Here is a 26,983-nt window from a genome sequence, read left to right as displayed (position 1 = left end):
TGTATGTGTAAATGTATGTATCCACAAAGTCTGAAAAAATAACTACACAAACAAACAAAATACATAGCACATAGAATCAACAATATTTTTGAAGAAGACAGAACACATTTAATTCTCTTCCCCCTCTTAAACCGGAAAGGTTTTTTTTTTCTGAAGCCAGAAAGTTGCCAAACCCAGAGCCCTTTAACAGATTATTTATACTAATGCACTAGCCAAACCCACACCAGTGTCTGGCACCAGACTTCCGCTTTAGTATTCATGGGTAATGTAGTTCTTGACGGCTATTGGTCCAAAACGCAGCGCGCGGAACTTTGCACCCCTGTCAACAACTGGTTCAGGATCAACGTTGCCTTAACTCGTCTAGTTTAGCTACAAGTTATGATTTTTAGGACCTAAAACTCAGATAACAGTGTTTCTAAGGTCATATATGAAGAGGAGTCCGTTTCTTCTTCTTCGGTGTTGTGGCCATGGAGGGACGCTGTGTTGTCGAGACTTGGGCAGAGTTTGGTTTTTCAGGAACATCATGCTCACCGAGGGTCAGGTGTGGCTTCGGGACAGATGTGTTTTTCTGCACCGGCAGCGAGGTGTATGTCTTCAGCGCTCAGGAGAGAAAGCTCACGGTGAGTATCATGTTTACACTGCACAGCTAGATATTAACTGCTACAACAGCACTGTATGTGCACTGTCAGTGTGTTTAACCATTTAAAAACTGAGCAAAGAGGTTTGACTTCTTTCAAAAACATGGGAGAGAACTGGCAACGTAACAAGACATGGCCCAAAAATAATGTATTACAAAAAGAAATTGACACAAACACACACACACACACATATATTCAGAGAGAGAGTGAGATTGTAACAAACTTGCTTATAAAATGAAGAAATATAGTTTTCTGGATATTTTTCCCTTTTTGGATAATTGTCTAATAATCCCCCCTTCTTTTAAAAAAAAACCATTTCAGTAATTTTCTTGTCACTTTTTTAGCAATTTACTGGAATTTGTGGGACATATCTCGCCAAGTTGGTCACTGAGTTTTTTTTCTCCATGTTTCAAAAAGAAATTAAACCAGTTGGCTTTGGTTTCAAAGAGTCAAATAGCTTGTAAACACAGCACAAGAAAGTGAACTCGGTTTTAAAGGGTTAAACTGTTTCTGTTGCAGGCTGTCCTCCAGTTTCCTGGTCCTGTAAGTGACCTCGCTGACAGTCATGACAAGCAGCTCCTCTACGTAGCCTGTCGGACTGGCGTTTATTGTGTCAGTTTACAGTTGATGCTGTCCAGGTATGAACCCTCATATAGGTGCTCCAGTTTCAGTGCAAAAATAGTTTCTCTATTTCCCAGATAGTCCAAGTTCATAAATTACTGCCTGTGTGTTCTGCACTTGGGCAATTATTTTATATCTGTACAAGTACTTGTACTTTACGTGAGTACTTTCTTTTTATGCAACTTTATGTATTTACTCCACAACATTTCAGAGGGAAATATTAGCTAAGTAATAGCTTTAGGTAGTTAAAACAAGAATTTTGCATAAAAACATAAGTTTATAAAATATGATGATTATTTATCAATTAAATTATCCAACATTTTACACAAGTACAGCTGCAACAATTAGGTGATTTATCCATTGATTCAAAGATAATTAATTGCCAACTATTTTGAATGAAAAACAAAATTCCAAACCTTTTTATATTTTTTATAATTTAGAGTGATTTGAGTGTTTTTTTTTCTTATTTTTTAAAATAGTTTTGGCGTGTTTTTCTCAATAATTTGGAGGTTGTGGGGTTTTTTTTATCCTCTTCTTTTTGTAAGAATCTTGAGTTTTGGGAGGATGTTTTTTCTTCTTCCTTTTTTTAGAATTTGGTTCTGTGTGGGGTTTTTTTTTTTTAGATTTATTTTTATTTTTTAGATTTTTCTGCACTGGCTACTTTTACTTTTACTACTTGATGTACATTTTCCTGATTATGCTTACTTTTATTTAGGTATCATTTTGAAAGCAGGGTTATAACTTGTAGAAGAGTAAATTCACAGGGTGGTATTAGTACTTGTGTTTATTTAGTAGATCTAAGTACTTTTTTCATCACTGCTTATGCTACCTTTCACCTCTGCAGAGCACAAAAGCCCCCAGCTGATGCATCCTCCTGTCCACCTGAGCTGAAAATCTCCTCCGAGTGTCTTGTTGTTGCAGAAGAAGGAGTGTTATCGCTGCTCCTCATTGGCTCTGTGCTCCTGACTCTCTCCCACAGGGAAACGTCCTGGATGTTGACTCTGTACAAATCCTCAAACTATGAGACGCTCGGTTCATTCAAAAGGGTCTCAGGAATTTTGCACAATGACACTGAGGGAAAGATGGAAACGAGAAGGACGTCTGTGCTAATTTGTGTCCATTGCAGTGATGCAACGCCACCATCCTCCCCCTCCACTTCCTCATCAGAGGTGACTTTAAGTGATGGCCACTTCCGCCTTGAGCCGGTCCTCTTTAAACTTCTGTTTGGAATAGACGCGGCTCTCGCCAAATCCCCTGTTGTTCTTTGCGGGCTGCCAGACGGGTGCCTGTGTTTCTTCCCTCTGCAACTCCCAGGATCGCGGCTGCGAGTCCTGCACAGCCTTGAGCAGCCAGTCGTATTTGTCGGAGCATCTGTCATCACAGAAATGAGTGCAGGGCATGCACAGTGTTTGGTGGCGGTGGGTGAACAAGGGAGAGTGGTGCTGATCCAAACAGACAAAGCCGGGCCAGAGGGAGGGGGCAGCAGAACTGGTTTTATTGAAGGGTGTGTGCCGGGGCCTGTGATGTGTGGCTATGTGGATAAAAGCTGTCTTTACTACAGCACTGGATCAGACCTGCTGAAACTGGATTTATCAGAGGGGTCGTCCGGGAGAGAAGGCCAAGAAAGGGATGAGGTGACATCCAGTAAGACAGACGCTGGCCTCCAAAGCCCCACCAGTTTAAATGTGTGTAGAGTCGTTGCTTTGGCTGAACCTACATACAACACTGCAGGTAAACACACTGAGCATAGAAGGGATGAGTGTACAAACATAAAAAATCTAGCAGGCATTGCTCTCAGTTCACGAAAAACATCCAAAAACCATGTAAGGCAGGTATGAAAGCATAGATGGGCAACAGAAGCTGCTTTCTTGAAAAGTAAATCAGTGAAAATACTCTCAGTATAGTGCACACTTAAACTGATTTTTTTAGGTGGATCAGTTTTAAGGTGGTTAAAAAGCATTTTGTTGCTGACCCTCATCCACAGCAGTAAATTGCTTAGCGTCTGCGAAGGACTTCAGCCTGCGTATCTGAATTGGGGCCATCCAAGACCGCTGTCAACTGTAGGTGACACAGAAGGAGGGTTTCCATTAACCCTCAAAGTGCACAAATTGAAATTGCAAATACAACATACAAATAATGGAAACACATCAGTTTCAAGAAAACTTCCAGTTATCGCAGAAGAAGTTATTACGCTCACACGCAGTGATATTTCAGGTGATTCTAAACAGCCGTGTTCTGCAAAACTGCAACGGGAAGACTTTTTTGGCTTTTATAGGTCACATGACGCTATGGCTGTGTGCTTGTCGGTAGGAGCTGGCTCCTTCCAGCGTGATGCAGCAGGCCTTGTTGTTGCGTCGCATAGAAGTTGAGCGGATCATTTGGAAGTTTTGAATCCACAATTCCTCTGTGAAATCGCGGACTAATACCACCCACAAATCCCTCATATGTGGCCGCTCCCACAAATAAAGAGCTCGCCTTTTCATTATCACATAACACGCCCATGTTGCAGTGGATTTAAAATAATGACGGCTAGTGAGGTGGCTGCAATAGAAATGAATCTGCTAATGTTTTGAACATCCATCTCCATGCCTCTAGGAATGTTATCGTGAAAGAAGAAGTTGCATAGCATCACTCAATGAAAACGCAGTCATCTGGTAACTGGAAATTTTGCCAAATTTGTAATGGAAACCCGCCTACTGACTATGTAAACATACTTCCCATACAACCCCACTTCAAAAAACATGAGCTATCCCTTTAAATTTTGCATCAAGTCTGCAGCTGGCAGTGATCTTACTTTCCACTGAACTTGTGTCTCTGAAGTTTTAAGACTAAATGATTTGTTTTCTTTCCTTGTTCTTACATAGCAGGTAACGTTCAGCTGCTGGGGCTGTCTGCCAGAGGGCAGCTCCAGATGATTACCTTACCTGCAGGAAAAGAGGACGCAAGATTGTCCAAGTTGCCTTCCACACAGGTGGGCCGCAGCGTCAGGGACGTCCTGTCTGCTATCGGGGACGTCTGTGAAAGGTACACCCAGCACAGTTAGACATCATTTGTAGTTAAAGATACACCTGGTAACCTTTACACTAATAATTTTTTATCATACTTGCGGAACCTATCACGATTCAATGTGATTTGGATTTATTTTGAACATGTAAAAAAAGGAAATAGAGAAATTATTATACAAAAGCAGACAAACAAAAAAATATGATTTAATCCCACCCCTTCTCCATACGTCATTGAATTTTAATTAATCAGCTTCCTTATTTATTTATACCTATACTTTAATTAATTAAATATGTACATACACCCACATACTCAAAATCAAATTTCTATGATTTTTCATTGTTTTTTAAAGAAAAAAAGAGGGAGATAAACTAAGAAAAAATAAATATTTGATACAGTCAAGCCAAAACCAGGTGCTGCCTACTGGCCAAGTCACAAATATTTGCTAAACAGTACACTGAAGTATGCTTTGAGGGGAGAAACAGGCAATTCAGTAACAGAATCTTGATTCATATTTGGGCAGCGCTGCCTAGTTTGACAGTTGGAACTCTGTTCATAAAAAGTGATTGATATTATTGACAAGTTTGTGAGAGACTCCTCAGTTCTCACTGTTTTCATTCATGCATGGTGGGAGGGGCATACATTTTTTAGATTGATGTATTTTGTATTCAACTTAAAGCCTTTTCTTTCTTTGATTGTGATTCTCTTTGCTTCCTTTAGAGCATCAGCGCTGAGAGCTGCCGTCAAATCCAAAAACCAAATTCTGCAGCACCTGAATCAGGTGCTCAACATCAGCTTCCTGCTGATAGCCAATAAGAATGGAGAAGAGCACCTTTCCATCCAGGAGAAGCCAATCAGATGTCAAGGCATAACCAGCTGGAGCAGGTTGCTCCAAAAAGAGTCCCTGAACCTGACATGTGTCCTGGATAATTCAAGTCCCTACATTTTGGAGCGAGGCTGGACGCTGAGCATCGCTGTGTTCCCTCTGTCCTATCCTCCCAGTGCAGGAGGGCAATGCTCCTCCACAAACTTTTCATTTCCGTTTAACAATCTCCATCCAGGGGACACGTTGGAAGTGTCGCTGCCACTGGAAGCTGCAGGCGATGCATCCTTCCCCATGACAGTGAGCTGCTCGCTCCTCTTTTCTCTGACAAGTCTCCTGGGAGAGGAGGCGGCAGACCTTCCTGGTCTGCAGAGTAGCTGCATCAGTTTGCCCTTGAACACACTGACAGTGGACTGGTTGCATGCGCTGCAGGTGAACAGTCCCATCAGCACCCATCAAAAGGTCACATCTCGACCCAGCAACACAACAGATACCATCCAAGCTTTTTTAAGATCAAGGGGGGGTGGAAAAGGGGAGCGAGGAGGAGAGAGTTCTTCAAAGCCGCAGCATTCTGCAAGTATACGGCTGTCGACAGAGCTGCTGAGGGATACACTGAGAAGCTCAGATTCGGATGCTCAGGGGCCAAAGCTGGCTCCACAAAATGTGTGCCTCTCTCTGCTGGAATGGCTGCTCTCTGAAGGCCCTGGAAAAGTGAAGACGGGACACCAAGGAGACAAGATTACACTCAGAAGCCCAGTGGTCCATGCTCAATGTCCAAACGGACACACAGTCAAAATGACAGCAAAAGAGGTTAAAAAAATCTGATATTACGCTGATAAAAGTTTAATTTATCTTGTGTTAAATGAGTAAACAGATGAATATTGCTCCTTTATTCTTCAGGTAATTATAGGGGAGGAGAGCAGGGGGGAGGAGGAGTCCCTGGCCACAGTGGAGCTTCAGGTTGAGAGCTCATCAATAGCAGCAGTGTGTGGACTGCACCATGCTGCCCTGCGTCGGATACAGGTACAAACACGCCCACCGCCAGCATTTCAGAGAAACGTATTCATTTTGCAGACATTTTAGTGACCAAAATTATCACAGTACTGTCAGGTACACACACTGAAAACATTTCACCAAGTTTTATATTGAAAATAAATAAAATGAGCAGCTCTGTGCACTTTTTGTTTGCATAAACAAGAAAAGCATAACACAGACAATACCTTATGTAAACAAACCCAAATCAAATGTGCAAAAAACATTAAAGATAGCCCGTCTTTGAAATGCTTCTAGTTGTCACTCACTGTAGAGCAGGACAGGGACCAGTAACATTACTGGGTTTACCTGCTGCATGCCCACTCTGTTAAGGGCCTGCGCACATGCTGCGTTTTTAGCACCCTGAAATTATTTTTTTCAATGTACGTGCGGAATATGGATCAATATGGAGAAGTTGATCATATTAGTGCAGGGCTACCCAGAGCTGTACGAGCTGTTCAGGGAACCACATTTAAGGGACAACGCTGTATTTACACACCTCAACAGCATTACCAACAAAATGATCACAGAGTCGCCGCACTATGCTTTAGTCATAATATACTTTTGATCAATGTCTTAGCCCTATTTCAACATCACATTTCGCTGCCCCATTGCATTCCCTGTGTGCCACAATGCACAAAAAGCTTCAGCGTCAACTAACTAAGCCAAGTACCACAGAAACAAAAACGCTAAAAAACCTGAGGCCAGCTCAAGTTTAGTTTGTAAAACCTGGCAGCAGTGCGGTGCTGGGCATCAGTTTGTCGCTTCATGTCACTGACTTTCATTGCAAATGACTTAATTTTTGTTGCTGTGTTGCTCGTAGTGTAAACTCAGCATGATACACCTCAACAAACCAACACTGGGAAGAAGATAACCTTTGCATTTCTGTTAAGTAGGCTATGATGTGATGCTGCTTATGGTCGCTTAGCAACCTGAGTCACAGCGTGCCTTCACACCATTTAAAAAAGCACAAGAGCAGCACCTAGTGTCCAACCTGCCGCAGTCTCAATCTCAAGTGCACACTACAGGATGAATCACACAATTAAACATTTCATTTGTCATGATGCCAGCTACCTCAGACTGTTTTAGACTGATGCGACTGCGCTCGGTCTCCCCAGGTTTTATCGTTTTTGTTTATCCCTGGTTCTAAATGCAGACAGGAAAGTTTAACCGAAAAGGTCCTAAAGAATTATTGTCTGCTCTGCTCCTTCACACAGACTCTGCTGCACAGGGCTCCTGAGAGGACTGCTGCCAAAAACATGGTCCAGAGTTTAAGTTTAAGACAGACACTGCAGCGAGCTGAGGTAAGCTACATACCTCATTTTTTACACTGGAGCTGCAACTAGCAAATATTTTATTACCTCATCGTCCCACCATGATGTTTTAGCATTACAGCCACATAAAAGGAGGAAAAACCTTTCGAATTAGACTCGCAACTGCAGCATTTTTATAAGACACAATACATTTGGCCTAAAATTCTCATCAAACCAGACATGCACCCATTAGCTTTTATATTTGCCCGTTGTGTTAAAATCTAAAGTGTCTTTGTGTTATTTCTTTTTGAGCTTTTTTCTTTTCCTCCTTCTCTGGTGTCAGCACCTGTTGCAGCAGATCCAGCAAAGCCGAATCTCGGGGGCCTTCGGAGTGGGCGATTCCACAGGCCAGATGACCCGATCTCTTCTCAGTGTTTACCAAGAACTCAGAGAAAACCCTCTGCTCATAATTTAGCTCTTCTTGGCCGAGCATACGCAGCTGCTCTCAGCCTCGTTCAGTGTTATGTAACCCATCTTTGCAGATGATGCGTGAAAAATAAAGTTCATAATCGTCAGTGCTGCTGTAAATGTGCTTTTGGATCAATTTCAATGACTGCTACCATTGTATATTTTAAATAAGGAGGGAATCTGACTCATTTTCCGTCATCATTTTGCTTTTTGTACAGCTTTAAAAAAAACTGACGATCACCCACATCACTATTTTTTTGCTAGTCGTGTGCTTCAGCTAAACCTCAATTTACAAACCATTACATTCAACTCAAGGTGACTGAAGAGCTCAAGATGAGTAGAAATATCTGCGATTAGAGTTTAAATTGGGAAACTGTGTCCTAGAGCTGGGTTAACCCTTTAAAACCTGGTCTGACATCAGTTTCCTTGCGCTGCATTCAGACGCCTTTCACATGCTATTAATTGAGCAGACTGGTTTAGTTTCTTTCAAAAGCATGGGGGAAATAAGCTAATGGCCAACTTGGCAAGAAATGTCTCATAAATTGCAAGAAATTAGTAAAAGGTAACAAAGAAAATGACCTGAAAATTAGTTTTTTGGGTTTTTTTTAAAAAAAAAGGGGGAAATATTAGAAAATTATCAAAAACTAGGGGAAAATTACCAGTATGGAAAATAAAAACAAAAAAATGGAAATTACCTGGGAAATAAGTGCTAAAAAATAATAATTCTGTAAAAAATTTTCAAATATGTAATTAAAATCATTGTAAATATACATTTTTGGACAATTTTTCCCCACTTAAAAAAGAAATCTAAATCTACCGTTTATTCCCCACTTTAAAAAAATCTAAATCTACCATTTTCTTGTAATTTGCAGAATATTGTCAAGTTGCTCATTGCCTTTTTATCCTTTTCAAAAGAAAGCAAGCCAATACAGCAAAGGTTTAAATACTGAAGGTTTCTTAACACAGTACAAGGAAAATTATGTCGATCCAGGTTTTAAAGGGTTAAAGGTGGGAGAGAGGGTAGTCAGTGCCACTGAGGTTATCACATAAGAACCTCACATCACCACCCTGAACATGTGTCCCAGACATGCAGCGGAGTCTGCTTTAAAGCTCCTGAGAGGTTTTATATCAGTTATTATTATGGCTTCTAGTTTACACACATACATACAGCAGAGAACTCACTTTCCATATGAAACAATAAACAGATGAGTGCTGAGTTGAGTTATTTACCTTGTTTCAATGTTGATTGTTGATTGGTTGACTTCCACGGTCCAGTCTGAAGATGTTATTATCATGACCAAAAAACTTGAAACAAACAAAAGTGGTTAGAAAACTGTATGCTGGCATCCTACTGAGCTGACTAACTAACTGATGACACCTGGGACACTTTCCTAATTATCCCACCTCCAAAGGCCAGTCAAGGCTTCAAAATAAGAGCACTTACGGAAATAAAAGTAAATTGAAAGATCTACTTCTCAAATAACCATGTACGTAAACTAAGGCATAGAGCAAAAATGTCATCGGTTATCAATTATTAATATAAATAAAAATGGCTCCTACAGTAGTGGTGCTTTGACAGTTAGGTCAAATGCTGTTCAGCAAGATAGGGCCCCAAAATACCAGAAGTGTGGACTGGAAGCACATGACTTGGACTGGAGACTTGAGGCACAATATCAATGACTTAAGACTTGACAAAATAAGCAATCTGCAGCTTGAGTTTACCACCAGTGACTCATGACTAGTTGGACTTGAGCCTTTTATCTTGAAAATACTTCATAACTTCCCCCATGTCCAAAGATTTGAAAAGTAAAAAGTGTCTCAAATCAATTCATTTTTTGTATTTAGTAACAGGCCTTTTCATTCAAAGTAAAGCTGAAACTTAACTCTCCAGATCCACTTTGTTTGAGCCAGTCCGACAGCATCCAGTCAAGTTGCTGTAGAGAACCATGAAGAACTAACATTACTGTACTCACTGACTGCTGAAAAAAACATACCAGAGACAATTTAATTTGCATATAAAAACTATAAGGTGGTCAACAAAAATCAAATTGCTGCTGGCAAAACGTGTGTCTCAGATGGAGACGCGTCAACTTCAAACTCTGTTCAGCATTTGAAGTTACACAAAAAACTGTAAGTCAAGGCTAATATTAACATAGCAAGCTAATGCTAAGCTAACATTATTACTCTATAATAAAATGACATCTACATTTTGCGAAGAGCATAGTATTACTTGTTTGACTTAAAAATCAAAGTTTAGGACTTGGGACATGACTTGGGACTTTTCAGTCTCAGGATTTCACTTCGGATTTGAGTGCAAAGACTTGAGTCTTACTTTGGGCTTTCAAAACAATGACATGGTCCCACCTCTGCTTCATACACAGACTACACTGAATACACTGTGTTTATATCAGTAATGGTAAATGGATGGACTTGCACTTGTATTACACTTTTCTAGTCATTGGACCACTCAAAGCACTTTCACACTACGAGTCACATTCACCCACTCACACACACATTCACACACCTGTGGCTGATGCTACCGTATAAGGTGCCACCTGCTACTCAGTTTTCAACCACACACACTAACATGCTGATGCACAGCCACGATGAGCTATTTAGGCTTCAGTATCTTGCCCAAGGGCACTTCAGTATGTTGACTGGAGGAGAAGGGGATTGAACCACTACCTTCCAGTTAGAGGACGACCCGCTCTACCACCTGAGAGACAGCAGCCCCCCCAACTCAGCCACAAGAATTAAACAGAGTCTTTTAAAATTGTCATAAAAAAAAACATCTAACACACATTATAATTCCAAAACAGCCTGTTTGGGTTTTGTATTCAATATTGATGAATGAAACAAACTTTGGTAAAACTTTTTAAACAACGTATGTCAACATATAAACTTCTGAGGTGGAACCTGTTTTTCTGCTTGTTTTTGGATCAACTAGAAAACAATTATTCTCTAAATCACAAGAAGGGGAGGCTGACGGCAGGCAATCCTGCCACAGTCACTGTTTTCAAAAAAGGGATTGAAAAAGCACAGCAGAAAGACAAGAAACTGGTTCAGCAGGTCAACCACCTGACCAGCGTGAACGCAGTTGGAGAATTTGTCTTTCTGCGGCAAGAACAGCGAGGAATCCTGCCCTCGCCGTGGCAGCAATAATACAAATGCTTCCTTGTGCCATGAAGAAAGAAGCACAAGTTCCTGCTAACACCACATCAAAAACAGTAAAAACAGCTGCACTTTCCATTACAAGAGCAGGCTGAAACACTTCCTGTTTTGATCTTGGTAAAACAGCAGTTATAGAAGCAGTGGCCAGTCTGGAGACTCTATGATGTCACTCACCAGCAACAAGCCAGGAAAGACAAACCAATAAAACAGTGCCCTATGATAGGTGAGGACCTGATGGCACCTCCAGCTATCTTCACAGCAACAGCTACTTTAGTCACAGGAACAGTAACACCTGTGTGCATCGAGGTGTAGACTGTGTAATCTGTCGGTCTCCACATGTCCGAAGCAGCAGCAGATCCTGACATGTGTCAGGATGAGTGTCATCTGGATGCTGACACCTGATGCTTACAGTGCTGCAACATAACAGATAACAGCGAACCCTCGAAACAGCAATGTAGACAGTGAAGAAGAAAGTCCTCCTCTGCTCCGAATGACAAACAGCAAACACTCGAAACCTCAGCGCCAAGGAATCAGTGTAACCTTAGTTACTGTGCACATTATATTTTTGGGTTATTTTAGTTACCTCAGTCACCACACTAAGTTGTGTGTAACAGAATACTGTCAAAAGATGAACATTTTGCATTTGACCAGTCGGATGGTAGTTACAGAAATATGAATAGTTTATGTGAACAAAATAATAACATGGATTATCAACAACAAAAAAAGAAAATAACTATGACAGAGAAATGCATAAGTAGGTTTATTTAATGCAAATATAAATTTGGACTTCACCATGTATGCAGTTATAACTTAAAGTTAAACACTGATTAGTGACGACAGCAGAGCTTTCTGGGTAGACTGCTGTCTCTGCCTAGTTTGGCGAACGGCGATTTGGATTTATCTCCATGGTAACAAACATATGAGAAAGAGGGTGAATATTCAGGGCGCAACGTTATGAAAAAGTAGTATGTCCCGACTGTGCGCATGCTGCACGTAACAGTACACACTGTAAGGGCAGCCGTTCTACCAACTAAAAGTAAAAAGTATGCAATTCAAAATGCACCCAAAGAACCAAATATTTGTACTACTGATGTCAGTAGAATTTGATTTCCCCACATAGGACCATGACAATGGTGCAGGATGACGGTTGTCAAAACTGTCAGGTCTGAATAACACAAACCAGACCCATTTTCTATAATCCTTGTGGAAGTATGACTTTACTAAAACAAAACAAAACAAAACATAAGCAGTCATACGAGTGTATTTTTTTTCTTCATGATCATAAGAGAAAGAAGAACTGTAGAAAAACATACAGAGGGACAAATGCAAAATCAACCTACTTCAGTTACAGGTTGGAGTTAGTACTGCTACCATGTACATGTACACAAGTGTTGGTTACAGTCTTCTACTGTTTCTACAGGTGACAGAAACCCAATCATTCTTGTCTGTTAATAAACAACCTCAGACAGCAGCACCATGCTAATGAATTTCAAAAGGTGACCTCACGTGTAATGGTGGCCGCATCTGTCTGAAATGGCACCCCGAATTATTGTACTTCTTCAGCTTTCACTACACACAACATTACAATTTGTTGCCTTGCTGTCAAAAATATAATACCAGTGCGAGAGGTGGAAAGGCTGGAGAGATAAAGATGAGGAGAAAAAGGAAGTTGTTGCCATGCAGTTGTTGAAGGACGCTTAGAAATCTACACGTCCTTGCTGAAAAGAAAATTTTTTTTATCTGTAGTTCAGCTTCATGCAGTAATTCAATCTTGCTGCAAATACTTGTTGAAAAAATCAAAAGGAACAACACAAAAACTCTAAGCTTCATTCACACAAATTTTTGCAGTTTAGCTCAAAACATTGCTCACTTCATCAAGTCTTTTCTTGGCTGAATATGGTCGATTCGTCTTGGATTTTCTCCTCCTGTATGAGTCAATTACCTATTACCACCTCTTTGTAACAGGAAAGATAAAACAAAAAGTGGGATGAAATCAGGACAAGCTGTAACTCGTGATGAGTATCTGTCTTTCACCTTAAAGTCCCACAGAGTAAACCTTTACAGCACTGACGCTGGCTCTTGATTGGTGAATAGCAGCCGATCAACTCACCGATGAAAGGTCAGAGTTCGGACTTATATTGGATTGTGTTAATACTCCCACAAGGCTGAGCTGCTCAGGCTGAGTCCGTCTCCCTTCAGCGTGCCTCCCTGGTCTCCACGCAGGTATTTGCCGTTCTTGCCGCGGATGGCGAGGCGACCGTGCTCCAGCAGCTCCAGAGTGAAATCTTCAGGGACCTCACCGTCCGAGCAGACCAGCCCAGCACTGTTCACGTACCAGAACCGTCCATCAACGCCTGCAGGATTGAACGCACAGAGAGCCGAGCAGCTGCAGTGTGTTAGTGCTGCAGAGTGGACTATCAGGAGTTTGATCAACTAATGTGCGACACTTGGGGCCAGATACATAAAACTCTGTGTAGATTCATGACCAAAACTGTGTGTAAACACAGAGGCAGAAATGTGTATACGTAATCTTTTTATCAGATTTATAAAGCTGTGTTTGTGTATATGCTTGATTCTATTAGAAATCTCAATCAATGTGGGGCTGGGCGCTTAGCCTCATTTCCACACTCATAATTCACCATTAATGGACGGAGAAACACCCTGAACATCCGTTTGCATACTGACACGTGCAGTAGTGGAAGAAGTATTCAGTTCCTTTACTTAAGTAAAAGCACTAATACCACCCTGTGGAAATACCCTGTTAGAAGTAAAAGTCCTGCATTCAAAATGGTATATTAGTGAAAGTAAGTATAATCATGAAAATCTACTTAAAGTATCAAAAGTAATAGTAACCATAAAATCTTAAGAAAAATCACACATCCAAAATTTAAAAAAAAAAAGGGAAAAAGAAAAAAAATCACAGCAAAACTCCAAAGTAGATTTAAATAAAAAATACAAAACACTCAAAATTATTACAAAAATATAAAAAAACATTCCAAAACATTTCAAAATTGAAAACAGAAAAAAGGTAACAAGCACCAAGTGAAGTGTGCAAACAACTTTAAAACATTGTTTTCTGTCTCTCAATTTATTTTAAACTCCTTCCTATCATATTACTTGCCGCTATCTCAGGTAAAACTGTGTGTACGTCTGCTCTGAAGAATGTGTGAGATGAACACATTCTCACCGTACACTCCTCCTTTAGAAATGCCAGTTACATACGCATGTTTTTTGTGCGTATACATCATTTATGCATCTGGTCCTTGGTGTTTATTATTGCGGAAACAGAGTTGGAGAGCAAAAAAGAAGCAGGGATTCAGTACATTTTGTTTGAGTGGTTACATGCTGACCTTTAATGTGGTACGCCCCATTGCTGAATTGCAGGGTGAAGATGTCGTAGACCGATCTGCTGCCGTCCAGTGTGTTGGAGTTCTTGTGGTGGCAGATGAATCCGTTCTCTCCTCTCAGGATCAGCATGGGTCGGTTGATCAGTTTCAGAGTGAGCTGTTCGTCCTCACCTGACAAAAAGATAACGGAAAAATCATGAAAACACACCAGAAGGAGGAGGAGGTACGTTAGTAAAGGTCAAGTCCTCAGATTCTGTCATACCTATGGAATCACTGACAGCCAGGAGCTGGCCATTTTTCTTGGTGCAGATGTATTTTCCATTGTTAGCTTTCAGTGCCACCTTGTGGCCGAGCCACTCCACTGAGAACATGGTGTTTGCCGACCTGCAGTTAGGCGGCACAAGACAGAAAATGAGACTTGTCATTGTGTTGGGTGCACATGCAAAATGAAAAGGGGCAAAGTAAATCAACTAAGAGGGAAGTTTAATCTATTTGTCAAGATACGTTGAGGGGAATGAGGTCATGTAACCTGTGATTTGTCAATATGTGCTATATATCTGATGCGATTCGATATGATACAATATATCTTATTGTCCAATTATGGGAATTGGACTTAGATGCCACGCCCATAAATACCTTCACAGTCACAATAAGATGAAATACACATAAACAAACTGCTGCACCAAATCACACCAATAAACTGCACATAATCCAAATTGCACATACATTGTATGTAACACATATTGCACACACCCAGGGGTGAAACTAGTGCACAATCCCTGCAGCCTTAAGCTGCATTGTTTAGGTGGGCGTTAAGCTTCCATGATGCCGCTGTTCTGCCACTGTGGGTCAGGACGGCATTACCAGAGGTAACGACTGTAGAAGCGAAGTGCAAAGTGGCAGAAATTGTCTAGCCACACAAGGACCGAGAGGTCATTTTCTGCTCAGGACACCATTACTCGATTATATGTTTACATAGAAAATAGGTCTTTGCTGCTGCATTAATGATCTGAATGTCGTATGCAGCAACTTGAATGTTTCAATAGTGGGCATACTGTAATTGTGCAGAGCAGTTCCTTTTCTTAACCTGTGTTTGTAATGTTAAAATGTAGAGTTGACACATAACGTGGACGATGTATTCACTTTCACTCTGCACTCGTGATGTAACAGCATTGACTCACACTTCAGTGGCAGTACTCTGAACGCCTCCGTGGGCCACCAGGTCCCAGTAGTTCCCTTGGCTGGTGCGGAACATACATTTCCTGGTTTCCTTGTCGATCTCCATCTGAAACGTTTCCATGTCCGTCTCATCCTCCTGATTGGCTGCGAGGCTAACTCCTGGGAGGGACAGAGCAAGTGTGTGTTGTCATTAATACTTCAGCATGAAAACCTGAGAAACTATTTAGTGTCTAGAGAAATCCATCCGTTCTCTGCTGCTCACAGTTTTTATTAATGGTCACTTTCCATTTCTAGTTATTTCTCAGTTGCACGTGTTGGATATTGCAAATGTGCAGTGAATGCCAAATCTTAAGGCAACACCCATACGTGTGTTCACAAAAATACATTTGATTGTACTGAATAGGTATAATTTCTGCATGACATATACAAACTCCTCCTTCTTTTCTTTCCTTCCTGGTTTCTCAGTGGCAAGTTAAAAAGCAACAAAGGAATTTGGGAAAAGCTACACAGCTAATCAGGTTGTATTGTTATGTTTAGCTTGGCCCAGCATGAAAGAGTTGGTAATCACATTTGATCCTGGGATGTTAGGTTATTTTTAAGCGATTCCGTCTTGAAATGCGCCCTTGATGTGACGTGCCAAGCATATACTCCTGAGGGGTGAATACATTTTCACTGATTGTGGTTCTGGATGCATTTATGGACAGAATATAGATGTAAATAAAATAAATGCACCAAATGTGCCTGTGCAGGAAAATCTTCCACAGACAAGCTATCACACACTATATGTGTAGAAAGCATGCTTCTTACATATGTGCTGTACAAAGATAACATTAACACGCTGCATCAGCTGCACTGACTACTTAACAACCAAACAGAAAACACACCTTTGATTGCCAAACACATTATAGAAGCCACTCAGAAACCAATTATTTGAGTGTTTTCAATGCTAACAAAACAAACAGAATTGGTGTCAAAAATGTGAGAAACACAACACAGTGACATCCTTCCCTTTCTGCCTCGTCTCTATTTCAGAAGCCCTTTGTAACATTAAAACAGCCCACTATAATCAAAGGCAGAATGTAACTATGTACATTTACTCAAGTACTGTACTTAGGTATAAATCTGAAGTACTTGTACTTTACTTAAGTTTACTTAAGATTTAGAATTGTTTTTATGTTTTTTCTTTGAGTTTTAGGGTATTTATTTCCAATTTATTGTTAATAATTTTGAGTTTTTCTGGTGTGTTTTTTCTTCATTTTTAAAATAATTTTGAGTTGTTTTGTTTGTTTGTTTTTTGCATTGGGTACTTTTACTTTTAAGACTTTTAGTACATTTTCCTGATTGTACTTTCTTTTTTTTACTTGTGTGCTATTTTCAAAGTAGGACTTTTATTTGTAACAGAGTATTTTCACAGGGTGGTATTAATACTTTTACTTAAGTAAAGGATCAGAAGGATCTAAACACTTATTCCACCACTGACTAATATTTTCAACTGTCAGCATTATCATTAATGTTGGCAGAAAAAAGAAAAATGTTGGTCACCACCCAGCGACAGATTGCAGAGAGCTAAATACCAAATTAGATGCATCCCAATACATTTAATCCTTTAACAATGCTCATCGGTGCTCATCACCCCCTTCTTATCTCCCCCTGCTCTCTTCTCTGGTCACCCTTCTCTATTTTCCTCCCTTCCCCCTTTTCTCCCTCCTTACCCCTGACCCTGTCAACTCCCACCTCCCACCTCCCACCATCACCCCACCTCCAGCCCTGCCTATCTGCCCTCTTCACAGCGGGGCTCTGATATAATCAGCTTTCAAGTGCTACCCGTCCAATCCCTCAATCCCCTCAATAAAAGAATAAAGGAAAAACAGGAAAAGACCAGAGGATTTTATGGTCCACACTTAGCGGGATGTGTGGATAATTACCAACCCCTCTCAACCCTCAAGGTAACGGAGCGATGAATGATCAAACATATGGAAAACATGCCAAAAAATGGAATTGCATTCGCTAGCTATATTGTTTTTTTACATCCTAAAGGACCCAAAGTTTACTCATGTGTAGAGGGGACTTGTGAAACCAATACGAACCAAGGTTTGTTTGACAACAGAGCCTTAAAAAATAAAAAATAATTAAAGACTGAAACCTCAGAAATGATCAATAATTGGTAACCTGCAGGCACAGAAAGATAAAATTTCATCCTTCACATTGATCATAGAGGGGTTATAAAGAACAATACAACTTACTAAATGACAGACGTTGGGAGTTCAAGTCACATGACTTGACTAAAGCAAGACTTAAGTTGCAATTTGAGGACTTGCTTGACCAACACTAGCCCCCTAACACTATACACTGTTGCGCTGCAATGCCGCCACACCACCTCGCCGTACTGTTTAATCGGTTCGGTATGATCGTGGAATGAGGTTACAGAGTTCGATTGCTTTTTAGCCACCATTAGAGGTAAAGGCACTGAAACTGTGTCTGTATGAAAAGGACAGCTGGCAGGACGGGACCACGGGCAGGACAAGTGTGATGTTTCTCCTGCATTTCATGGTAAAGCGTTTTTAGGGCTTCACAAGTAATAAACCTGACATTATGACATGCTGCATCAAGTGGTTTTACTGAGAGATGCATGCATATAAATCTGCATAATCCAACACAGATGCACAATCACGTACGAGTTTGAGCCTCTTTTGGGGCATTTTGCTTGAATATGATTGATTTCTGGTCGTAGCTACAGACAGGAGGAGGGAGAGAGGGGATGTCAAGCGACAAAGATGTCATGGTTACTGAGCTACTGGGACGCTTTAATCACATCTTATTCACACCCGGTAAACTAGGTATCATGAGGTCTTACAACTGGTGAAATTATCATTGATCTTAAGTGCATTTGAAGCATAAATTTCTGCCCCTCCACTCCGCACCTATGCCTGGGGGCCCATCACTCTCATTCCCCCTCATCCCGACTCAATGTCATGCTTTGTCTCCCTATTCTATGTGTCCATTTCACACTAATTCAACCCAGAAATGATCCTCCGACAGGGCTCAGCTGGGATCTCGTAGCCACTGTCTGATAGATGAGAGGAGAGGAGACGGAGGAAGGAGAGAAGGATGGACGAGGAGATAGAAGCAGAGAACAGGGGGAGAAAGAGATTAGATGCGCTGAAATCCAAGCCAGCAATCTGAGGATATCAATAGCTGTGTTGATGACCATCTTTGACACAGCAGTTGGTCAAGCATACGAAATAAGGTGTTGTCATCATAGCCACGATCACTGATAAACTACGCATGGTATGCACTCCTAATGCGTACACTCCCTGGTGCGTAGACAAAAACACACTCACAAAAACACACATCAGCAGTGGCACATTTTGGATGAGACCCCAGATCCAGCTCCACTTTCTGGCGTTGTCCTACCTGCAGGCTGCAAGTGGAGCAGGCCTTACTAATCCATCAGCGATAGCTGGCTCTGACATCTATTATTAATGGTAAGCTGATGCCACTATCCCCCTGTCCCTTATTTTCCCCTTTCTCCCAATCCGTCATCCTCCTCAACTGCATTTTCAGTAGTTTTTTTTTTTCCATTCTTTTTTCCCTGCTAATCTGGTCATTGGCTGTGTGTGTATGTGTCTGTGCATTCATGCATTATGTGTATTTACACTGTCAAATCTGACAAGCTGAATTCACTTAAAAAAAATGCCTTGAGAAATGTTAGTAAATATGAATATTAGCCATAATTTATATTTACTTAATATCTGCGTGTTAAGTTTAATTAAAAATTATATTGTATATACTTCACATTGTGAAGTTTTTGCAACTTAAAAATTATGAGTTAAATTATATCAGTTTTTTAAGTTTTACCAACTTCAATAAACTGAATTCACTGTGCTATACATCTGTATTCTGCTGGTTGCAAACTAGTCAGTCATATTTGTATTTTCTTAAACATGTTAACAAAACAGAACTCGCACATCTCCAAACTTCATCATTGGCAAAATCCTCTTTGTGATGATCAAGGTAAGTCACACTAACTTTGTTTACAGAAGTTGCTAACACTTAGAAAGAACGAGGTATTTCAAATTGTCTTTTTTAAGTTGCAACAACTTCACAAAAGTAAATACAGCTAATTTTGAGTAAATGTAACACTTGGATACAAAGAAAACATGATTTTGTAGTAATTTTGTAGTTATATTTACTTTGTCAAGGAAATCTGATTATTTTAAGATCAACGTGTCAGGTTTTACAGTGTATGTATTTGTGTGCACGTGTTCAGCTATGTTAATGGAAAGTTTGTCTCTTTGGCCTATCATCTCTTTTTCACTTTCAGGGCAGAGTGAACCACTGGGAGGTGATGAGAGACATGATGACAGATCTACAACAACATGCACATGCACACGCACACAAATACACACTGCAGGCAATAAAGATAAGGGGCATCTCAGGGCAGACAGAGAGTGCTGCATTCACCGCTGTCTACAAAAACTCTAACGCCTCAATATCTAAATTCATGCTCTACCTCATAACAGCTGACCCTCTTTTATCACTAACCCATTTAATGCATTCGTAGCCAATATGACTCTTCTGAATTAAATGGAGCACAAAGAAAGGTGGTAATTTATGTGTAAAGACATGGCTGACAAAAGGGAGGACAAAGAGCCCACCTGTCTCCACACATACTCCTATTGTCCTAGAGTCCTTTGAGAGCTCTCCTACAGTTGGATCCTCCCTTCTCTTCCCCTCATCTTCTTAAATCATCACGTTGAACCCAGAGGAATATTTACCCAAAGTACGTAAGCATTTTGAGGTACGAGCAGGATAAGATGTTCTGTTTTGTACTTCTGTCCAACATTTGGTTTAACAGTTCAGCATTTCACCTAAAATAGGTTTCTCTCTGTCTCCTTGATTTGCAGCATCAGTCAGTGCTGGTGTGCTGGGGGTAACTGGGATAGATTAGCGGGTTAGAGTGGGACCCGGAGGGGCAGAAGCTTTGGCCCCAGGTGAGAGGCAGCTTGGGTTTCTGAAAGCAGACCCCCCCCCCCTCGCCTTCCAGGAACAGGGGCCAACTTCATCAATAATTCAACACACCTCAACTCACCACTCGCCGTAGCAGGATGGTATGGTTGTGTGTGTGGGCGAGTGTGTCGGTGGAAGATAAAGCTTTTGTTTGTGCAGAACAAGTGTAGAAAGAGAGAGGGAGAAAGGGAGACAGGCAAAAGCAGAAAAATGTGAGCAAGTATTTCATCTGTGCATACATTGAAGCTGCTCTATATACTGCATGAGTGTTACACTGCACCACATCTTTCCTTCCCTGCAACCAATCAGTTTACAGTGCTCACAGTCGTTTGGTTTCTGCCTGAAGCTCTCACTGCTACCCAGGAACAATGAGCAGGGAGAGATTCAGTTACAGCACCCGGGGCTGAAGTAACTCGACCCTGCAGACAAGAATCTGCAGCCAGCAGATGGGTGTCATGGCCAAGTATGCTGACAAGCAATGTTGGTGTATGCTAATCCGCCCCAAATCCAGTTTCAAATCAGACCAGCAAACCATTTCAGCCATCAGCAACTGAACACTTGTCTAAGTCTGTCTTGTGTTAGATGAAACGTGATCTTCACAATTACAATTTTTCTAGTTTTTACACCCATCAAAGAAATCCAACCGTATGTTTGGGAGAAAAAAAAAACTTCGATGACAATGTGGTGCAGGTGCAATCCATCAGTATAGTAGTGTGTTGTGCCTGCATGCTGATCAAATAACGCACCCCAACCGCCCTGTCACAAGACCGAAGAGTAAATACATAATACAGTATCAACAGAGCATTACTGCACAGCATATAAGTTACAAGCAGCTGTTTCAGTGAGCCCAAGGGGCAAAAGCATAGTGTTAACACCATTGCCTGACAAAGCCAGGAGGTACATTTGAGAGGGAATGAAAGGGGATTTTCGAAAAGATAATCTATAATAGATTATTTGGTAAAATTATATGTGCTGAATTTTATGAGGGGGTATCCACCATTCGAGGACTGCGGCACTCTCTCTGCCAACATTAAAATCCAGTCATGTAAAACTACTTGCAAATGGGAAATTTATTTTTGTAGTTTTTTCCACATGGAAGCACAATAAATCTGTTACTTGACCAAACCACTTGCTAGTGCAAGACTCAATACTGACACTGGACCCTAATTCAAATGACGTATTTGTTTCAAGTCTCCCATATAAGGCTGATCTCCCATATCAGCCTCATCCATCTTGTTTTCCTGGAAAGATGCAGCTATCAAACACGATGCCAGTGCATCGTGATTGCCGACTACATTACCCGTAATTACCAGGCATCCCTTATCAGCTGTCAATCATTAGAGTGGCCTATTCCCTTAACTATGCATATCCAGCATGCCCACAAGTTAATGTACTTCCTGTGAATTGTAAGCTCAGTTTTCCGGAGGTGTATCGGTGCACAGTATGTACTGTATAGTGGTAGTAACTGTAGTAGTTGTAGTATTTGTTGTCCCTCTGCTTTATTATGTATGTGTGTAGGTCAGTGTGTGTCAGCTAAAGGCTCATGTGACCACGCTCGGTGGCACATAAGGTCAGCCATTAGATCAGACATGTGGGATCCTGTGTAGGACTTTAGGGAACACAGGAAATTGCAAGAGTTGCAGCTTGTGCATGCATGCAAGGTTTCAGGGCAAAATCTCCTGTTGATGTTTTCCTTACCTTGTCTTATGGAGACATATCGGCCATTGGCGGCCATCAAAACCACCTGTGGGTGGCTTTCTTCTAGGTCAAACAGTTCATCTTTGCCTGGCTTGGAGCACCGTCCAGACCTAAGGGTGCCCGTAGGCCCCATAGGAGACAAATACTTCCCCTCACAGTCCTTAAAAGCCAGCTTCCCACACTTCAGCTCTAGCGTGTACGCCGTGGCCTTCCCACTCTGTGTCAAGAGCTTCCCATCGTTGCTGAGGAAGCGGCTGTCGCAGGTCTTAAGGCAGTACTTCCCGTCCAGGTAGACAAGAGTCAGGAGTGCTGCCACACCCCAGGGAATGTTCATATCCACAGCAATTTCCCCATCCTCCATAGAGAGGTGAGCGTAACGTTTGCGGGCCACAGACAGCAGGTTGGCCTGCGGATGTAGAGCCAGGTGCACTGCCCACAGCTCAGCATCTGTGATCAGCTGGGCAAAGCAGGACAGGTAGTCCCGAGAGCCACCGAAAAAGCGGAGGTGCTGCTCCGACTGCAGGGCCCAGCGACCGTCTGATTGAGCCACGATGAGGAAGCGGCAGTCTGAATTTTGTCCATCGGCCTCACAGGTGACTTTGCCGTCCTTGTCGGAGGCCAGGTAGCGTCCCAGGTGACTGCGCAAGTAGACCACCTGGGTGTCCTGAGAGTCCTGCTCTAAAGTCCATATCTGCTTCTTCTTCATGCTGGGTGCTGATGCATTCACCTGAGAGACAAGGAAATGTTCCAACGTGGAGTATGAGGACTTTTCATCCTTAGTTTTATATTCTATGTATATCAAACATGACACTCTCATGCCTGAAAGAGCACAGCCCTGTAGGCACCAAAAATCATGCCAATATGTAGTGTTCTTATGCACGGTTCGTACGAAAACCTATGAAAAGCAATGAATCAGAATTCATATACAACCCAGGTAATCAAGAGCCAGTAATTCATAGAAGGCTGTGATCACATGACCAATATGCTTTGTAGTGCTGTATATATGTCCAAAATAGCCCTGTGACAGGTAGTATGGAAACCTCTCCAGTCAAATGACACCTGCATTCAATCTTTTTCGTACCCAGATCTAAAGATGTATGTATGGTTTTGCTTGAAGCCAATCATCATAAACGTTTTTTGAATAAAAGCGACATTTGATTGGCCCACTACTGCAGCAGCTACAACCCATACAGTCTGTGGTGTAATGACATCAAATGTGGTGTATTTGACAGAGTTGGCTTGTCAGCCAAAAAAGGTACCAAATGAAGTATCTGTATCATGTTGATACTGGTATTGTAATTTTTTGAATGATACCCTGCCCCTGACGAACGTAAAGACAGAACAAGTGTGAACACCCAAAGTCTGCATAAGGTTGTAGTTTGGGACAATGAATGTACCAAACGACACAGGACTTTCCCCCAGGAGACTGGTGTTCATAAATGTGTAAAACCAAGTGAAATTTTAGTTTTTTTAACGTATGTCATCACCATGTTTCTTGTCCTAAACCTAACCTATATAATTTTATATCTACTACTGCATCTACTAATAACATTCACCTACTCATACTGGTATGTGTTTTGAATTGTTTGAGTTTTTTTAATTGCATTAATTCCTGAATGGTTTTTTTTATTGTACTAGTTTTATACTTTTTTCAACATTTTCAACTAGTTTTTGATATCTTATTGGAAGAGTATTTATGAACTTTCTTCTTTAGAGTTATGGTACCCTTATAAGATTTTTGTCTACTGTATCTTTACACAAATTCTGTTATTCCTTATGAGTATATCCCCTATGAAATTTTGTTTACTGTATTTTTTAAATTCATTGTATATTTTACCCAATAACATTTATATTTATATTGAAACTAACTCTACATAGTAATATTATGATTGATATGACTTACAAAGTTGAAGCATACCTGTCTCATCTTCTGCAAATGAGCATGTGATGATTTAAATGGAATAGCTGATGGTGATTAAACACAACAAATCTGATGAAGTGCTATGCGCAATGGGTAGTTTACTTCTTTTTTTTTAAATTTGAACTGTTAACAAAGACGTGTCAACCTGAGCATCCTGTTGTGCACTAGAGCTTACAATTTTCAGATTCATTGTTACCCTGCACTGGCTGGCACCCAGGAGAGAGGCACAGCTGTGTGCAGGCCTTCTTTGTTTTTTTTGCCTAACCTATGTAACTTCACATCAAGTATTGAACTTTACATTAACTTCAAGTTCCGTCATTTGTGGAGCGCTAATTTATTAGATATCATATGAACCGCTGAATGTGCATTTTCCCAAGATGTCAAATAAACTGTTGTATGAGGACACCTTCCAGTATGTTGACGTTCTTCTTTCATATTGAATGACATGTTTGTACCTTGAAGCCAAAGGCCTCAGCAGTGAGGTAGCGACCTTCATGGTTGATTAGCCCAAACTGCAACTTCAAGGGACGGTTCCCATTTGTAGGCATCTTCACCTGTGGATTCAGTATTGTATTAGACGGAAAGAGAACAAGGGACAAGTTAGGGATGGGGGAAAGAGTGGCAAAAGAAAAAAGGAGTGGGTAAATAGACCTGACATAGGATGAAGGATTGAGGGATATGCATAAAAAAGGGAGGGTTATAGATGATTTTTAAAGAGGTGAGGAATAAGGAAGGGGATGAAGTCATGGAGAATGATGAAATGAAAAAGTCTTTAAGACAGGAAATCAATTCATTAAGGTACAGTATATAAAGCACTCCCAAGACCACAAATTCCTCCCCCCGCCCATGGCTTTATTATACATTTTTCCAGCTACAGCCTCCTAATTTACTTACTGTGGTTTTGTGGCTTCCCCTCTGCAGTTTCTGCGGCTCTAATTCCAGCTCCCAGATTTAAGAGGCTTCTTTCGCCAAGCGTCCTCTTGTAATTCTTTCTCTCTCTGCTCCTCCTCTTACTGGCTCTCACGTTCTGTTGATCGGGTCTCCCGGCTCCCCTACGCCGCTGCCTCTCCTCACCCTAATCAGGCAGCAAAGACTTGAGTCAGTCTTGATCTCTCTTTAGTTCGGAGTCCGGCGTCAACCTCTCTTTCTCTGTCGACTAATTTTGTTCTCTACTGCTTATCTCCGCTTCCACAGCCGACCCTCTCTCTTGTTGAAAAGTGCTCTCTCGTCCAGCCTCACCCCTGTTCTTGCTTGTTATTCACCCTGAAGGCTCAATCACTTGGTCCCCCCTGACTAGCCTTCCCTGGGGTTTTGTGTTCGCCCCTTCTTTGCCAACTATCTTCGGATCACATCGAATGCACCAACTTTCTTCTTTACCTTCCTTGAAGTCCAGGTTTTTCGTTTTGTCAGACAAAAGTTTGATCAGTGAAGAAGAACATCCTCTGCAGTTCTGCAAATTTTATGGTAGCACATTGAAGGTCTCCTTCACTCTTTCCCTAAACATAAGCCGTCCATCACAGCTGAACTCGGCAACAAAGGGTGCACGCCTCTGTAGTCTTAAGCCTCTCTGTGTCGCTTTTTTCTCCCATCCTCTCCTTCTCTCTCTCTGCCTTTCGCTAACCTGCCATGTGTATAATCCTGCCTTTCTCTGCGCTTTATTCTGAGCTCTGCACTTCGCCTCTTTCTGTGACACATAAAGACAGGTAAGTAGAAACAATGCACGCACACACACGGACACAGGGCGCCGGGTAACCAGAGCACTCCCTGTGCCTTTGGGGTAGTTGCCTGAGTGCGGCTCCCCTTACTTGCCTGAGCTGGGGGTTAAGTTACACACCTTCTCTGATTGCAAACTCTCGTAATGGGAAATGTGTCTGAGAGGCCGAGGGAGTCACACTTTGCATCCAAATTTGGTAGACAAGTAAAGGGAAAGGAGATCGAGGGTGTTGTAAAGGAAACAATAATAAGCTAATCAACATATGGGGTCTGAATGAATGTGTGTGTGTGCAGCAAGTGTCCCTGTGTGTGTGTGTGTGTGTGTGTGTGTGTGTGTGTGTGTGTGTGTGTGCGCGCGCGCATGTGTGAGTAATCAACCTTGCCTTCTTTGCAGAGTAAACAGACGTGTCTGTTCCTGAGTCCATCTAATCCTCAACCCAATCATCCCAACCTGGCTAATCTAGCGGCACGACCCTTCCCCACTCACTCACTCTCTCTCACACACTCAAACACACACACACACACACACACACACACACACACACACACACACACACACACACACACACACACACACACACACAAACACGCTCCCCCTTCTGCTTGTCAATGGCCATAAACATACATATAGACTCATTGACCCACAGCCACATGTGTGTCATCACCACACACAGAAACACACACACACACACACAAAGGTCAGAGGAGGGTCCGAGGGTTCATAGTAAACACCACCCACCCACAAATTTACTCCTCCTGACCCAGACTTGAACTGCTGCACTTTGTGCAAAATGTGATAAACAATGCATGTCACACACACAGACATACACACACACACACACACACTGCATGTCACACATACACACAAGCCCAGATACTGAAGGACATGAGCGCTGCATTGAGTGTGTGAACATTAAACAAATGGACATCCCACATATTATGGACGCTGACTTGAGATCAGCTTCTGTGCGTATACTCTACTATGTATTCAAATAACCTCTCCAGCTAATATGTGGGTATACATCCAGAAAAAGAGGTTGGTATATGCCCTGAACCTGTCTTTACCTCAACTACACCACCAACTACTATTATCTGAATCAAAATAT

General features: G+C 41.5%; 2 protein-coding genes and 1 long non-coding RNA gene across 5 annotated transcripts; 1 reads left to right on the top strand and 2 right to left on the bottom strand.

The window, feature by feature from the left end:
- Positions 1 to 227: 227 nt before the first annotated feature.
- On the top strand, positions 228 to 7,945 carry faap100 (FA core complex associated protein 100). Its single transcript, XM_042507954.2, has 8 exons — positions 228 to 620; positions 1,158 to 1,276; positions 2,104 to 2,990; positions 4,124 to 4,283; positions 4,983 to 5,895; positions 5,986 to 6,108; positions 7,335 to 7,421; positions 7,714 to 7,945. The coding sequence occupies exons 1-8, from the start codon at positions 468 to 470 to the stop codon at positions 7,843 to 7,845; spliced, it is 2,574 nt and encodes an 857-aa protein (XP_042363888.2). The 5' UTR covers positions 228 to 467; the 3' UTR covers positions 7,846 to 7,945.
- On the bottom strand, positions 2,835 to 9,228 carry LOC121958817 (uncharacterized). 3 transcript variants are annotated; one of them, XR_006106864.2, is made up of 4 exons: positions 9,069 to 9,228; positions 4,184 to 4,274; positions 3,232 to 3,317; positions 2,835 to 2,972 (listed from the first exon to the last, which is right to left on the bottom strand). It is a non-coding gene; the product is annotated as an uncharacterized LOC121958817 (long non-coding RNA). The 3 variants fall into 3 exon arrangements; XR_015775023.1 differs by having other exon boundaries at positions 2,860 to 2,999; XR_015775024.1 differs by lacking the exon at positions 3,232 to 3,317 and having other exon boundaries at positions 2,863 to 2,999.
- Positions 9,229 to 11,723: 2,495 nt separating this feature from the next.
- Positions 11,724 to 25,718, bottom strand: fscn2b (fascin actin-bundling protein 2b, retinal). The gene is made up of 7 exons (XM_042508609.2): positions 25,059 to 25,718; positions 24,620 to 24,718; positions 22,244 to 22,970; positions 15,538 to 15,694; positions 14,619 to 14,740; positions 14,360 to 14,527; positions 11,724 to 13,363 (listed from the first exon to the last, which is right to left on the bottom strand). Exons 2-7 carry the CDS (start codon positions 24,710 to 24,712, stop codon positions 13,158 to 13,160), a joined length of 1,473 nt encoding a protein of 490 aa, XP_042364543.1. The 5' UTR covers positions 24,713 to 24,718; positions 25,059 to 25,718; the 3' UTR covers positions 11,724 to 13,157.
- Between the last annotated feature and the right edge of the window lie 1,265 nt (positions 25,719 to 26,983).

The sequence above is a fragment of the Plectropomus leopardus genome, chromosome 19 (genome assembly GCF_026936395.1).
Source record: "Plectropomus leopardus strain MGB_pleo_1.0 chromosome 19, ASM2693639v1, whole genome shotgun sequence".
NCBI classification, from domain to species: domain Eukaryota; kingdom Metazoa; phylum Chordata; class Actinopteri; order Perciformes; family Serranidae; genus Plectropomus; species Plectropomus leopardus.
This window is presented reverse-complemented; position numbering and strand designations above follow the sequence as displayed.